At 36.5% G+C, this 16,237-nt stretch overlaps 1 protein-coding gene across 2 annotated transcripts; it reads right to left on the bottom strand.

Annotated features, from left to right (window-relative positions):
• Nucleotides 1–4,322: 4,322 nt before the first annotated feature.
• LOC108271571 (tetraspanin-1) lies at nucleotides 4,323–14,608 on the bottom strand. Of its 2 annotated transcripts, XM_053683674.1 has the most exons (6): nucleotides 14,453–14,608; nucleotides 14,284–14,346; nucleotides 8,943–9,152; nucleotides 8,622–8,696; nucleotides 6,042–6,554; nucleotides 4,323–5,486 (listed from the first exon to the last, which is right to left on the bottom strand). In XM_053683674.1, the coding sequence occupies exons 2-5, from the start codon at nucleotides 14,338–14,340 to the stop codon at nucleotides 6,417–6,419; spliced, it is 480 nt and encodes a 159-aa protein (XP_053539649.1). In that variant the 5' UTR covers nucleotides 14,341–14,346; nucleotides 14,453–14,608; the 3' UTR covers nucleotides 4,323–5,486; nucleotides 6,042–6,416. The 2 variants fall into 2 exon arrangements, with proteins under 2 accessions (XP_053539649.1, XP_053539650.1); XM_053683675.1 differs by having other exon boundaries at nucleotides 14,284–14,608.
• Between the last annotated feature and the right edge of the window lie 1,629 nt (nucleotides 14,609–16,237).

Genomic DNA, 16,237 nt, shown 5'->3' with positions numbered 1-16,237 from the left:
TTCATATTAAGAAAAATTTAGTATATATTCAGATTTTGAGGGATGATTTGCAGTTTTTACTAATCTAATACTTTTCAGTCATGCTGATATTTACTCAAATGAAACATCTGGACTAAATAGACATCTGTTGAAATTAGCTGCTTCATCATTGTAGTTAAGAGAAAAGTTCCTGTTATGCTTACAGTTGTGTCCAACGCTCTGCCCTATACAGTAAGGTTTTTTGTTGTTGTTTTCCTTTTACAGTAAGTATTTTTTTATTTGCTCTTCTAAAGTATGTATTTTTTATTTATACTTTTACAGTAAGTTTAAAAAAAAAAAAATTACATTAAGCTTTTTATTTGCTCCTATAAAGTATGTTTTTTTTTTATTTATCCTTATACAATAAGTTTTTAAAAGTTATGTTTTTTTACAGTAAGCTTTTTTAATTCACCATTTTACAGTAAGTTTTTTTTTATTTGCCCTTAACAGTAAGTTTCACATTACGTGTTTTTCAATTTGTACTTTTACAGTAAGTTAAAATCTTTTAATTCACCATTTTACAGTCTTATTTTTGCTCTTTTACACTAAGCTTTTTTTGTTCTTTAGTTTTACCATAAGTTTTACAGTGTTTTTTTTTATTTGCCCTTTTACACTAAGCTCATTTTTTTTATTATTATTTTTTATATATATATATATATATATTTGCAAAACCTCCAGAGTAAACAGATATATCTTGAAACTAGTTGCTTCAACATATTAGTTAAGGTAAAAATCCCCATTATGCTTCTTAGTTGTGTCTAAAACTGTGGCTTAGGAAACATTATTTTAGCTGCCATTCGCATATGACCTTTCATTGACTGCATGATTATGTACATTTCTGTTATTATACTTAACTCCACATTGTACATTTCCCCCAAGTTTTATTTAACCGAATGTTCTGTACAGACTCCCCTGGGAAGCAGGTCTTTATACTCGAAGCTTTTAATTGCTGCATTATGATGCTGAAAAGTTCTTTGTGTATTTTACTCATGAATGTTGTGTACACAGAACTTGTGAAGAACAGTGTGACTCACTGCAGTTCTGGTAAGCACAACACACCACAAGCAAATCAGTTCTGAATAGGAAATTGTGTGGGCTTTGAAATCAGGCAAATTTGTCCTCAGCTCGGTTTCTGATGTAAATATAGTTGGCGCTGTGGATTTATCTGCATGGAGGTTTTCAGATCCACCGATTTTATACATCTATTCTGGTGCAAAGCAAAAAATAAACTATAATAACAAAAGAATTTATGAGCTTTGAGACAGAACAGCGAATAGTCACAGTGCTGCACAATGCAGATTGATGCTTTTGAATTTGATTGTTTACAATAAGGTTTTACCATAAGGTTTTTTCTTCTGCCGTTTCAGAGTAAGATTTACACTAAGGTATTTTTTAGTATTTTATTTACCGTTTTATAGTACTTTATTGTTCCTATAGAGGATTTTTTTTCGATTCACCCTTTTACTGTAAAGTATTGCAGTAAGTTATAGTAGTTATAGTTATACTAGTTATAGTAAGTTTGTTTATTTGCCCTTTTTTTGCTCTATACAATTAGTTTTATTTAATTACTCTCTTACAGTGTTTTTTTTTTTTTTTTTTTTTTTTTTTTGGCCTTTACAGTACAGTTTACCCTTTTTTTTGTGGCATTTGACATTAAGTTTTTCAGAGTTGCCATATTTTGCAGCAGTTTTTAAAATTTCCTTTTATTTTTTAGTTATTCTTTTAGAGTCGTTTTTTTTTTTAAGTGCTCTTAACAATACATTTTACACTAAGCTTTACAGTAAGTTTTTATTTATTATTACTTATTTGCCCTTTTGCAAGGTGGTGGTTTTTTATTTGTTTGTTTGTTTTTTAAAATATATACAATGTAACTGCCCTTTTTGAAGTATTTGATTTGGCCTTCTGTCATCTTTACACACACATGACTTGTATCAGCAAACATTACATACAATATCGTACTTCCACTCTCCTGAGTCTAAAGTTTGCGTTACTGAGGTGTTGTCTTGTCTGAACATGATCTGGATTTTGACTTTTTTTTGTTTGTTTTTTTGTGCTCTGATCGTTAGCTTTAGTTTTTGGTTGCCTAAACTTTGTAATTTGTAAAATTTTCACTTCATCCACCTTGTTGAAAAGCTTCTCCATTACAGACGTAATGGACACCAGCAGTAAAACAAGGAAAATAAGGAGAACAGAAGTCACAAACTCCAGATTAAGTCCATTGGCATCTGTTGAAGTGCTTCTTTACTTATGCATTTTATGCTTAATTTTAGGCTCTGGCCCTTTTTTTTTTTTTTTTTTTAAATTCCTGGCTTTACTTGTTTCTTTTCTGATGAGGAGAGAACTAGACTAAGTTACAGATTTTTATGCACTAAATCCAAGGTCACCCACTTTAATTTTCCACTGTCTACTTAAGCGTTCTATAAGATATTAGCTGTGTTCAAAAACAGTAGGCAACCTGTCATTTGCACATGCACATAGAAACTAAGACCACATATATAGACTTACTTGCACATCATTGTCTATTACAGACAATAAATCAAATCTTCTGTGCCCTATTGAATAGCTGTCTTATTTAACCAGAACCCAAGACCATTCATCTGTTTGCTCTCGAATAATATTTCTTTACTGCAGTTCTATAAAATTAACGGCCAATAGACTTTCCTCCGGTGAGTGAATCTAAAAAGCTCCAGACAAGTAAATAACGAGCAGACATGATGTTTATTGATTGCAGCATTGAAGACGTGATAGTTGAACAGGTGCCAGTCCTTACAGGAAAGTTCAGCTATCATATAATGTGTTTCTGGGTACTTATTACTAGGGTTCTTATTGTAAACCTAATTTATTGTTAACATACTATGGTTATAAAAAAATATTAACTCCACAGTAGCATTTAAAGCTGTTTCCAACATACATTCTGCAATGTTTTGCCATGGCAAAATAACATTATTCAGTACAAAGTACATAGACTGTTTTAGCATTTTTAACTAGTTATTGTTGTAGTGTGCGCTATAACAATATACAACTATATATTACTGTTCGAAAGATTGGAATCACCTTGTTTTTGAAAGAAAAAAATTACTTGATCAGAAATACAGTCTAGAAATTGTAAATAGCAATAACAATTCAATCTGGAAATGGCTGGTTTTTAATGAAATACCTACATAAGCATACAAAGGAATTCCCATTCTCAGGAACCATCACTCCTGTGTTCCAATGACGCATTGTGTTAGCCTATCTTATTATGTTAAAATGTTAATTTTATAAATGAATAAATGAAAACCCTTGTGTAATGATGTTAACACAGCTGAAATTCATTGTGCTGTTTATTATGGTCTCAAAATGACCAGAAAGAAAGAGCTTTCTTCAGAAACTCAGACTTCAGTCTGTTGTTGTTGTTTTGAGAAATAAAGACCATTACATGCAAGAAATTCCCAAAGGTGTGTACTACTCCTTTCTTAGAACAGTGTGAGGATAAAAACAGTCTCCAGTCTCTAGAGTCTCTAGTTTGAGAAACAGATGAATCACAGGTCCTCAACTAGCAGATTTATTAAATAGTAAAACACCACTCTTCAGCAGTGAGGAGGTGACTCCAGGACCCTGGCCTTCTAGAAAGAGGTTCAAAGAAAAAGCCATATATGTGACAAACCAATAAAACGAAAAGATTTAAAATCAGCAAAAGAACACAGACATTGGACAGAGGATGATTGGGGATGAAGTGTTATGGACAGATAAATCTAACTTGTTTGCATTAAAGAGAAGAACATTTGTGACGTGCAGAACAAATGAAAAGATCCTGGAGGAGTACTTGATGCCATCTGTCAAACATGGAGGAAACATGATGGTCTGGGAGTGCTTTAGGGCTGGTTGTGGGGAATACCAGGTGAAAGCAATCATAAACAAGGAAGGCTATTATTCCATTTTACAATGCTATGCCATACCCTGTGGGTGGCACTTGATTGGAGCCAGTGTCATCCTACAAGAAGACAATGGCCCAAAGAATTGCTAGAAAATTATGCAAGACCAATTTAGGGAAGAAACAGGCAGCTGGAATTCTGTCTGTGATGGAATGGCAAGCATAATCACCAGATCTCAAACCTATTGTACTGCTGTGGGAGCTGCTTGACCAGATGGTATGAAAAAATTGCACATCAATCCAATCCAACTTGTGGGAGGTGCTTCAGGACACATGAAGTGAAATTTCTGAATAAACTGACAGCTAGAATCCCAAAGGTCTGCCAGGCTTTAATTGCTGTAAAGTGCGGATTGTCTGATGAAAGCAATAGATTGTTTGAAGTAATAAATTGTTATTTCAAGTGGAAATCATTTTGTCTAACATTGCCACTGTTTTCACTATTTATAATATTAATATACAATATTATTTTGCAACTTTCTTGACGAATAAAAGTACAAGTTTCATGAAAAATGTGAAATTTTCTTAGTGATTTCAAACTTTCTCACAGTAGTGTTATGCTTTGACTTCCACTCATTTGAAATATAATTGCTCTACATATTCAGTTGTATAGTAACTATGTGGCAGCCTGCGAAAATCCATCACAGGGCGAAACTTTGTCATTTTCACCTATATAGAGTTTTGAAAACTACAGTTTCATGAACTATTTTCAGAAATATGAAATAGGCTCTGATATGAAATGTGAAATAGGATCAGAGACATTTCGACAACTGGTATCTTCATGCAAGCTTAACTCATTAGGCTTATGCGCATTTCTCTAAGGTACATAGCTATCCAACAACTTGATCAAAGTGTGACATTCACTGATTGATTCATTCACACATTGATGAAGACAAGATTAAAAAGAATATCTCTATGTCAATATGGTGAAATATATATTTTATGGTTTCTTAAAGTCGATGCGGAAAAGCTCTATGTTGGCTGAAAACCCGTTTTTTTATTATTATTATTATTATTGTTTGCCAGAATTCAGCTGTGTTGATGGGTTTTCCCACACTGTTACACCATGTTAGAACTTACACGACTGAAAAAAAGGCTAAATCTAGAAACCTTGAAGATACTTTGGCTTGTCCCTCTGGTTGAACTCTTTGTTCTTAGTATAACCATGTAGCAGAGTGTTTCCGTATCAGAGATGGTTCCAAGTAGAACCCTTTAGTATGTGAAGAACCCTGAATTATCCAAAAAAAAAAAACTTGTTGAGGAACCTTTTTTTTTCCCTTTTCCCTAAGAGTACAGCTTTGATAGTCTCAACTGGCATCTTTGTCCAGGTAACAGAAAAGGTACAAGGACACAAACATCACTCCAGTCTAAAAGACAGAAAGAGAAGCACAAACTGATTACACGTTGTAGGTTTGAACAAGTTGACAACCTTGATTCTTGAACCTTGGAAGTTTTGATTATACTCTAAATTTACCTCAATACCACAAACCCATGCTGCAAATGCTCCCAGAATGTAGAGTTTTTCATCTAGGCTATATTCAAGCCATTTAAAACAGCCCTGAAGAAGGAAAATACTGGTATTATAAACTTGACCAGCCTTATAGTATATACCATTTTATGCCACAGCACTGTTGAATGGTCCGTTCTGATTGGTCAGAAGGTGTTGATTAATTTTCTGTAACAGCAGCTCTGACAGTAGTTCTGGCTACAAGGTTACTTATTTAATAGTTATTGTTTATATAGTAACAACTCAATTATAGGTTTAAAAAAACAAAAATATTACTCGATATGGTGATTTTTTTTTTTCTGTGAGGAAACATATGTTTGGTTAATATTGGAAGGGGTCTCCCATGTGAGCTTTTTGTTATGTGTGTGTGTGTGAGTGTGTGTGTGTGTGTGTGTGTGAGAGAGAGAGAGAGAGAGAGAGAGAGAGAGAGAGAGAGAGAGAGAGAGAGAGAGAGAGAGAGAGAGAGAGAGAGAGAGAGAGAGAGAGAGAGAGAGAGATAGATACCCTGGATGGGGTGCCAATCCATCGCAGGGAACTAAAATTGCTTTTGCTTCTGCTATTATAATTTTCAGGCAATACAGTTAGTTTAGCAGTGTACTTCCTCACCTGTACTGTGCTGTTGTGTGCGTACCCCAAGTCACATATGAATGTTGTGTTTCCACAGCAGCTGGGAGGGTAAATGTCACCATAGTACTTAGAATAATAGGAGCCAATGAAGTCAGTGTAGTTATTAAAACCACAACACTGCACCTATCGTGCAAGAAGACAGGAGAGATAACAGATTATAGATTCCACATGTTTTGCTCCAAGAAAGGAATGAATGGTTAAATTTGGTGTGACTTCATGGCTGCATGGCTGAGTATTGATCCTAAAGCACCACAGACGTTTTCATTACACTTTCATTACGAATTCCCTTTGGCAGTTTATTTAGCAAACCCATTTTTAGTCCACATTAGTGGTGGCCCTGCAATCGTGCCTGCATCATAGTGGGAGATGCTCTTCAATTAAGCCTTGGTTTACCTTTGTCATGGTCATGTTCCACAGGCTAGTGAAATGGAAATCTCTTCCATATTGATCCTGTAGGGCAGGTTTGCCCCATGATCTTAGGAATTTCCCAATCTGAAAGAAGGAAAAAATAGACAAGGTTAGATATGCATGCACATTGTAATTCATGCTAACCCATTTTCCTTATTGTCCTTGCATATGGCCAGCATTGAGACCCATAAATGTATTAAGCCAACACAAATAAAGAATCCATGCAATAACACTAGAGGTGATGAGTTTGGGTAGGTTCCGATCATGGAAAATTTCCATATATATTGATGCATTTGGTTGGGAAGGTTTCAACCAATTATGTTAGATCAAATTATCAGTCCATCCAGCAAACCATCCAAACGGATGCACTGATGAGGCAGCGATCTGGCAGAAAATGGGGTGCCAATCTCTCTCTCTCTCTCTCTCTCTCTCTCTCTCTCTCTCTCTCTCTCTCTCTCTCTGCTTTGGTTAAAATGATGAAAGTGGAGAAAAAAGCGTACATGACATTCTGTGAGAAAGATGGATGGATTGGGGGAGTGAGCGAGTGAGGGGGGTCAACGTGAGCGGTCTTCTGTATGCCTGGGGGGACGTGCAGACAAGCGGCAATTAAAAGACCCCCCTCCGTCGCCCAAGGAGAAAGCAGAGGAACACAGATCAGTAGGGTTATTATGCACTAGCTTGACTAATCCATCACCATCTACGATGGCAGGACAAAGTGCTGTAGGGAAAGTGATCCTGCTAAAAGCTGAGATCACTAGCGCTGTAAAGTGGAGAGTGCAACTCATAACTGGCACAGACCCCAGACCTGCTGAGAAAAGCACATTCCACAACAATACCGGCAAAGACGACTCAATACTACACTAATATACCAATACTGCATATATAAATTCATACAAAGTGGTGTCTTAACGGTATACTGCATTCACATGTTTTACATACATACATATATATATATATATATATATATATATATATATATATATATATATATATATATATATATATATATGTGTGTGTGTGTGTATGTATGTATATGTATGTACTGGAGATAAGTTATAAAAATGGAAATATTCAGGCTTTCAATGTGCTATGTTTCTTTTAATTTATTGCTCGCTATCACTGAAACACGCTCCCATAAGGTGAGCAAAATAGCCCCGGATATGCCTTTGCATACTTGTTATCTCTGTCCATACATATTAGGTTTCTGATTTATTCTCGAGCGTCAGATTGCAGCAGGGAATAGAAGCAGTACTGCAATACATTTAAAAATGTCAGGACTTATCACTCTCACCAGTACTGATTATGCAAGTAGATGAGTATCCTGTTCAAATTTACACTACAGTGATATTGTAATACATTCACATTCCATATTTATCTAAAATGCAGCCGGTTATAAACAAGCATGTACATTAATAAAACTACAATTTCTTTTGACACTGAAATGAATAAATGGACGTTTGGGTGTCAGTGATGGTGACAAACAGCACATTAAATGAGCTTGTGCATGCCTGTAATGTTCCCCTTAACGGTTCAGACTGTCCATAATTCAAACATATGTCATTCTCAGAGCCTTCCTGTTTGCTAATGAATAGTCTTAGCAGAATTGGATATACTGATGAGCTGTCGTTCATTCAGATCGTGCTGTTTAAGAGTCAGAAAGTAGAATTATTTGCAAGAAAAATGAGCAAACTTGGTAGGAGTAATGGACTATTCCCAATGACATTAGAACATAAATAAAATGGAGCATTGCATATGATAAATAATAAAATTAGGTAATTTGCCTAAAAATGTTTTACTTGTGTGATTAAAATGCGCTATTTTCCTAAATCGCTTTCCATAACTAACAGAATTATTATAGGTTTCACTAAATGGCCACAACAATATATGTAAATTGGCTGTTTTGCATATAAATGCTTAAACTTGAGTTGTAGTGGGGAATAAATTGCTGGGAGAGAGAGCGCAGGCATGCAGCTTGGAGCAATCACACAGTCATTAAGAAGCAGAATGCACTGGAGCCACCGCCAACTCCTTATATTTAATAATGGTCAGAAATACAACGATTTTTAAAAATGTACATGCGAATAAAAATAGGCAGGAACAGGAAAGGTCAGAAGGCACATGAGGAGGCTAGGACCTGAGTGTAAAACTTACATATGCAGAATAGGCCAGGGCAAACAATCCAATTGTCAGCTCCGCGATGAAAATGACGACAATGATGGAAAAGAACTACATGGGGAAAGTGGAGATTTATAATGAGCGTGACTGTACTACCAAGTAATTAAAGGTATCTGAGGTCATATCGCAATGCACTAATGTATGGGAGACTGGAAAGCAATTTTACATTTTGTGCAGAGTAATTAGTGATTAATAATATTGAATTTTTTTAAAAATGATGAAAATAATTGGTACAATACTGATCTAAAACTTGTGTCTTTATATACAATGCTTGATAATGTGATTGTTTTTAATTACCATTATCAGGAGACATTTGCTCTCTTTTTTTGCCCCACAGCAGCCCAAAAATCCCAGCAGGGCCATTATAATTCCAACACTAATGAAGTATATGTCCACTTTGACGGTGTTCACGGCATAGATAGAGAACACCCCCAGTATGTTCGTCCCCAGGACATCTCCACTTAAACGCATCCAAAACCCCACAGCTATCAAGCCTGATCCTCCCACCTGAAAAAGAAACCTAGTATTAAGTAATATCAAAAATTGTATTTTAATAGTTAGTAGCACTTGTAAGAAATTCATCATTCATATTGCATTATTGTTATATAACATGCATAGCATTAAACATGAAGTATAAATATATGACTTTATTTTTAAACAAGGTACATGCATACTAATGTTGTACTGTACTAAAATACTGGCTCTGGTATTATAACTTGATGGTCATATAGTATACCAAAACCTGTGTTATGTAAGGAATAAAATGCAGAGTTATCAATAGAAAATACTATGCAACTTTGTTCCCTCAGCTGACATTGATCAAAGCAGCACTTTCTCTCCATAGGGAATTTCCTCTCCACTTTTAAGGGACTCGACATGCCTCCTTGTTAATTTACCAGTGTTTAAGATAAAACAGTGATCTATGTATTCAGTTTGACTATACACAGTGTTCGAAGTGGGCCGATAATCCCCAATACGCAGTACCGTCACGTTTACGTTTTACTCTTTGGCGTATTGTGACTTTTTCTTGCGTACCGCCACTTCTTCCAACCTGCCGGTACTCTATATTTACCCTACATGAACTACATTACCCAGGGGGCACTATGTGGTGCTCACCTGTTCCTGTTTTCTTGACAAGTCTCAAGATATTTTTTTTTTAAAGTCTCTAGATAAATAACGTCAATACTAGTCTATCATTATATAAAGTAATCTTAATGCTAGTCTAAGTAATGTAACATGAATGCTAAGTAATGCTAATAATGTTGGCCTGGCTCCAAAAGGGCACAAAGAGAACACGTGAGTCAGACAAAGATTACGTTTACATGCACATCAAATTCTGTTTAAGGGCCATAATCAGGTTGCAGCCATATACCAAATGCGATGTTTAAATGCGTACATCCATTGGAATATTCCTGTATACATGGTTGTTGAAAGTATGCCTGCATTGCCATTCCTAAATACCAACCTACAGCTTCTGTTAGCACCCGCAATTCCTTATGAACTGAGAATGCGTATATATCCTTTCAGTGGATTTTCTGATTAAGGTGTTTACATGCAACACAATAACACACACATACATAATATAATAATAATAAAACGAATAAGATACTGTATAGTATCATGCAAATATTGCTTGGCCATACAAAACGTTCGGCAAATAATAATTACCAATAATAGTTTGGCAAATGGTTGTCCCTTTGATTAAATAAATTTATGTTATAAGCATCAGCGATGTCTCCTAGTATCTTTTATTCACTGTAGAAATTCAGAATGTAGTGCTTAATGATTAGCCGATACCCAAGCCAACATGAGAGTAAGGGGAGTACTGGTTATATGGGATTTCATGCCATCACACTCCTAGTACAAAATCATCATTAACGACTCTCCCTCTTATCCTTCACGTTTTCCCATATTTCGTCACTATTTTTTCACAATACTACCTAAGGCAAATGTACATTAACTTGTGAGTCATTAATTCATGTTAAGAAGCTCCATAACAAACATAAACGGGTGTCTCTCTCTGTATATGGGCCTGGAACATCATGTATAACTGTGTAAGCTTTCTAACACGGGTGTAACTCAATGACACCATCTGTATCTGTTTAGTGCTCCAAATATTGCTGTCTGTATCTGTATTTAGATTTAATCCTGAAGTGGGTGTTGCCTAAACTGAAAGCTGGAGCCTAATTTAAACCAGACTGACCATGACCAGGCAGTTACTAAGGATGAATGAATGAAAAATGTAAATGCACTCATATAGGTTTACATGAACAAATGTGGTCTTTCAGGAGCTTCATATCTGACCACTCACCAGCATGAAAGTAAAAAATTCTTGCTCAAGAGTCTTCTCAACATACACTTCTAGTCTCAAGCACATGCCCTGTGAAGCTTTCTGGAAAGAATTCTGGTTTAGTAAATAAATAAATAAATAAATAAAGTGCATTTTGAAAAGTGCATCTTTGTGTCTGTTAAAACACATTATCTGTTCATTCTTGTTTGTTTGGAATATTGTATCAGTATATCATTGATATCATTGATTCTCACAAAATGATATTTTTTATGTCTTTTGTGTAAAACATGTTGAACTGTAGATCACTTGTCGCAGTAGCATACGGTTTAATGCAAGGGTTGATCTCAGTGTGTGAGTGCACTGTGACCATGACTGAAACCTGACAGTTTACAATTGCAATCAAAATTATTCAACCCCCCATTGCAAATCATGTTTATTGTCAAATGTACAGACTTTCAGCTGTTTGCAATGAACAAATCAAACAAATGCGATTGAAATAGTTCAACACAACGAATGCTTCAAGTGGTTTCCCCAAATTCAACTGAAAATGCAACTTATAATGATTTCTCCAGTTTCAAAATTATTCAACCCCCTTCATAGCAGCATCTTTAGTACTTAGTAGAGCACGCTTTTGCTGTTATGACCTGCTGCAAACGAGATGCAGAGCTTCTGGCAGCGTTCCTGAGGAATCTTAGCCCATTCCTCCTGAGCAATGGCCTCCAGTTCAGTGATATTTTTGGGTTTGTGTGCTGCAACCGCCTTCTTCAAATCCCACCAGAGATTTTCTATGGGGTTCAAGTCAGGTGACTGTGATGGCCCTGTAGAATCTTCCAGGACTTCTTCTGCAACCAAGCCTTGGTGGAATTTGAGGTATGCTTGGGATCATTGTCCTGTTGGAAGGTCCAATGATGCCCAAGCTTCAGCTTTCTCACAGACAGCATGAGGTTTTTTCCTAGGATTTCCTGATACTTCAATGAATCCATCTTGCCTTCCACACGCTGCAGGTTTCCAGTGCCAGAGGATGCAAAGCAGCCCCAGAGCATCACCGAGCCACCACCATGCTTGACTGTGGACAGAGTGTTCTTTCTTCATTCTTCTTCCTCCAGACATACCGCTGATATATCGTGCTGAAAAATTCCAGTTTTGTTTCATCGCTCCACAGAACAGAATCCCAAAACTTCTGTGGTTTATTTATATGATTTTGAACCGACTTTTCTTGTGCTTTTGGGTCAGTAGCGGTGTACGTCTTGGAGTTCTGGCATGGAAACCTTCTGCGTTTAGTACGCCCCTTACTGTGCTCACTGAAACCTCAGTGCCTGTTGCCACCAAGTCTTGCAGGTCTTTTGCAGTCACTCGAGGGTTTTTCACAACCTGCCTTCTCAGAAATCTGGTTGCAGAATTCAGTTATTTCATGTGTTCCAGCTCAAGCACACCTGCTGCAAATAATGAAGCCCTTGATTAGTTGCATCAGGTGTGTTTGAGACAACACCTGTTTTTCATATTTGTGCTGTTGTGAGGGATTCTATTCAGGGGTTGAATAATTTTGAAACTGGAGAAATCATTATAAGTTGCATTTTCAGTTGAATTTGGGGAAACTATTTGAAGCATTCGTTGTGTTGAACTATTTCAATTGCTTTCGTTTGATTTGTCGTTTGACATTGCAAACAGCTGAAAGTCAGTAAATTTTGATAATAAACTTGATTTGCACTGGGGGTTGAATAATTTTGATTGCAACTGTATGTCAAAGGCAGTGACAGCTGTCACAGGTGTTCCTCTGTGATTGTGCTGCATGTCCGATAAAGCATACATGACTCCATAGTACTTTTCTCTGACACCAATTTTAACATGGCTTCCATAAGAGATCATGCATTTATCACACAACGTTTTTGCCACCTGCTTTTGATAATCATCACAGCTCACAGCTAAACAAATATGACAAGCATATTACTCTCAAGTTCCTATCTCCAAATGTTTCCTGCTGCCTGTCACAATCGTTTTTGGCATTGTCGTTTCTTTTAGAAGACAATTCTTGAACCTATAATAAAATTCCATGTGTGGAGAATGTCATGTGAGGAGAAGTTGTGTAAATGATACTACATATAAATCAGTTTATGGGAAGGGTAAAAGAAAAGAAAAAAGCACAAACTCCAGAGGACAGAATGGACTGCCTTTGCAGAACAGCAAAAGGCCAGGGAGATCCCCAAGGGCAGGATCTGGACGAAAATAGAAACCATGCCATGCTTGAAGTAGACATGAAATAGAAGTGAATGTGGCGTACATCAGTAAATAGAAGAATTTGAGAACTGTAGGTTGTTGTTTATTTGGCCTCACAGGTTGTGACAAGCTTAAAGCACACATGAATGACACTTAGGTTATGTATGGAAATATGCCACAGTCCATATTACGCTACCACTAATTAGCATAGTTTCCTAATATCAGTCCCTCCAGGATTTTGCGATTTTAGAAATTAAATGCAAAATCAAGCAAACTTCACAATATTCAGAGGATTTTCTGCAGATTTTCTACAGATTTTCGCCGAGACGCATGATTTGACATCAGCCAATTCCCTCTTTGACTCACGTGTGTCGAACATGAATACATCTAAAAGGTCTCGAACATCACTGCGAATGACCGCACAAAACAATTTAATGCAGTTGCAATTTCGCTAATTCAAGTAGTTTGATAATATTTGATAAAAGCCGCAGCAAAAACAAGCACGTTTGCCCGCCTGTACAGACTGTAATATATTTTTAACACATCTTAATAATACAGCATGCTGCACTTCTTTATATTATAATACAGTGTAAATTCTACACTTATTGATAATACAGTAAGATACACCTTTTTAGACCTGACTTCAGTACCATCTAAGTCAAATTATAACAGGTTCAGTATTAAAGCAGTCGAATCTCAAAATGGCATTTAAAAACTGCTTTTAGGAAAACCAAAAATTTCCTCCATTATGCTGTGAAATCACCGTTAACAATTAAAGCATACAAAACGGCCAAGAGTGCAGAATCAGCTGCTCTAAAACATCTACTAGAGATTGTGGCGTTTCGTCACCATTAGCTATCAAACCAAGTTGGGAAAATTCGAACCTTTCAAGTTAATGAGATGAAAATTGCTGCTTGTAAAAAAAAAAACTGTAATGGACTATATGTTTGCATTATGCAGAGTATAAATTACTGTGTGCATAGTCACAGGAAAACCGAATCTCTTTAATACTTTACACACCACATAAAAATCTCAGGCTGTAAATACAGAAATGTAATTACTCTTCTAAATGCCACCACCGCCCCTGCCATCTTATGCTTACATACATGTAATGAGAAAACACAACACGCTTACCAAGATTAACAAGTTGTACAGAACCATCATAACTTTGGCGAATTCGAACAAGCCCATTTTAATCTGTAAGAAAGCAATTATTGTAAATTTTGCGCTGAATCTCAGTCACAGAATAGATCATTTGTGAAGCACTGAGAAAAATATTAGAGATTAAAATAAAGTAACTTACCTGCTTCTAGGGAATGGTGCTGAGAGAGAGAGAGGTTGACACGGGTGAGTGAAGGTGAGTTAGGTGAAGGAGAGAGAGAGAAAGGGCACCCAGGTAGAATAGGTGTGGTATAGGTTGTGATAGAGGTCACTCAAGTGGTCAGAGGTCTGTGTGTGTGTGTGTGTGTGTGTCGGCTGTCTGATTTCCGCTGCAGTGCTAAGACACACCTATTGAATCACCACATTGAAAGGCCTAATGGAACTATTTAAATACCATGTATCACAGTAAATGAAATGAAAATTTTATATTTAATTGATGTGTGATGAATGGAAAGTAATAATCGGGACTAAAAGCATATGCGCAGCCACTGATTGCTTGTTATTAAAGCATAGTTATTACTGACAACAATACAATTAGGCTCTATGCATAAAAAATAGAAAATAGATGCTACGCTTATGGTTAATAGGTTCGTGTTTGTTTGCTGCCTTCAGTTCCTTTGTGTTCCTTCCTATGGGGCTCCTTTGTTCTTTTGTCCACAACTCTCTGGGATATTTTCTCACTTCCTCTGTAGAGGGCAATGTTGCAACACTCAGGTTCAGTTTATTCAACAGAGCTATAGGCTTTAGTAATTCACTCTTGTGGTGTGTAGGTTTCATGGAGCTGATTGATGTTCTCGATGTGTAGGACGCTGTCTTTCTTTGTTCAGTTTTCTCTGTGAAAAATGCTCAAGATAAAACAAAGAGATAATCAGTTCAGCTGGTGGGAGGCTTAATCACTGACTTGCTCTGGAGGTATTATGGAGGACTGGTATTATGATTTGGGTTAGCAAAGTAATGCTTGAGAGCAGAGATTTTTTTTTTTTTTTTTTTAAATTCTGATATTAATGTGACATATGAAAGTTTTTAGTATGTACTCCAAAGATTTAGAAAAGACAAAATGCTTACATCCTTAGTAATTGATTTATTCCAGTCAGGATCATGGTGGATTCCGAGCCTTTCCCAGAAACCCACCCTGAGATGTTATGCTAGTCCATTATACTGTAGAATTTAATGCTAGCACTAAACAAAATTGTAGCTGTTGTTGTTGTCATAGTGTTTTACCAAGCTTGGCTACTGTGGTTACCAAAGGCTACTGCCTTTTTGATATAGTGTAGTTGTGGCGTAGTTAGCATGCGTACTTTATAGGTAATAGGTAATAGTATAGCATAACCAAAGTAGTGGTGGGTTAACAATAAACGTAATTGCTTACGTTTATTGTATATCCCTGCCTATTTTAGTACTTTCTTGTCTATCAAAGGGAGAACAAAATAAGAGAAAGAATCACCATCCTATGGTCCTATAGTGGTCCCTTTTCATTTATGGATGGGGCAGAGGCTGGCGTACAAACTGTGCATGCAACAGACCTACAAATTGACCTATATGGTAGGTGAACCTGATAATGTTTGAGTGTATGAAGTTCTTATGACTCAGGTGCTACTATTTCATAACTATTAATAACTATATACATTAACACACTCATCCAGTTTAGCGTAGCCAAGCCTCAGACCTGCATGTTTTTGGGAGGTGGAAACCCATGTAAACATGGGTTTATTTATAACCTGAACTCAGGATCAAAGCACGGAGCAGTGAGACGGCAAAGCTACCAACTGTGCCACTGAACCAGACTTCATATACAACAGGTCAAGCCTAATATGAGCCAAAGAAAAAGAAATCATATTTATGTGTGAGACCAATTTATAGGCCAATTTGTGTCCAGCTCAGAAATGGACATCTCTTAGCCTCACTCGGATCTGCTTCTGCCATTGAT

Source organism: Ictalurus punctatus, chromosome 11 (assembly GCF_001660625.3).
Source record: "Ictalurus punctatus breed USDA103 chromosome 11, Coco_2.0, whole genome shotgun sequence".
Lineage (NCBI taxonomy): Eukaryota > Metazoa > Chordata > Actinopteri > Siluriformes > Ictaluridae > Ictalurus > Ictalurus punctatus.
The sequence above is the reverse complement of the archived record's forward strand: the minus strand, read 5'-3'. Positions and strand labels throughout refer to the sequence as shown.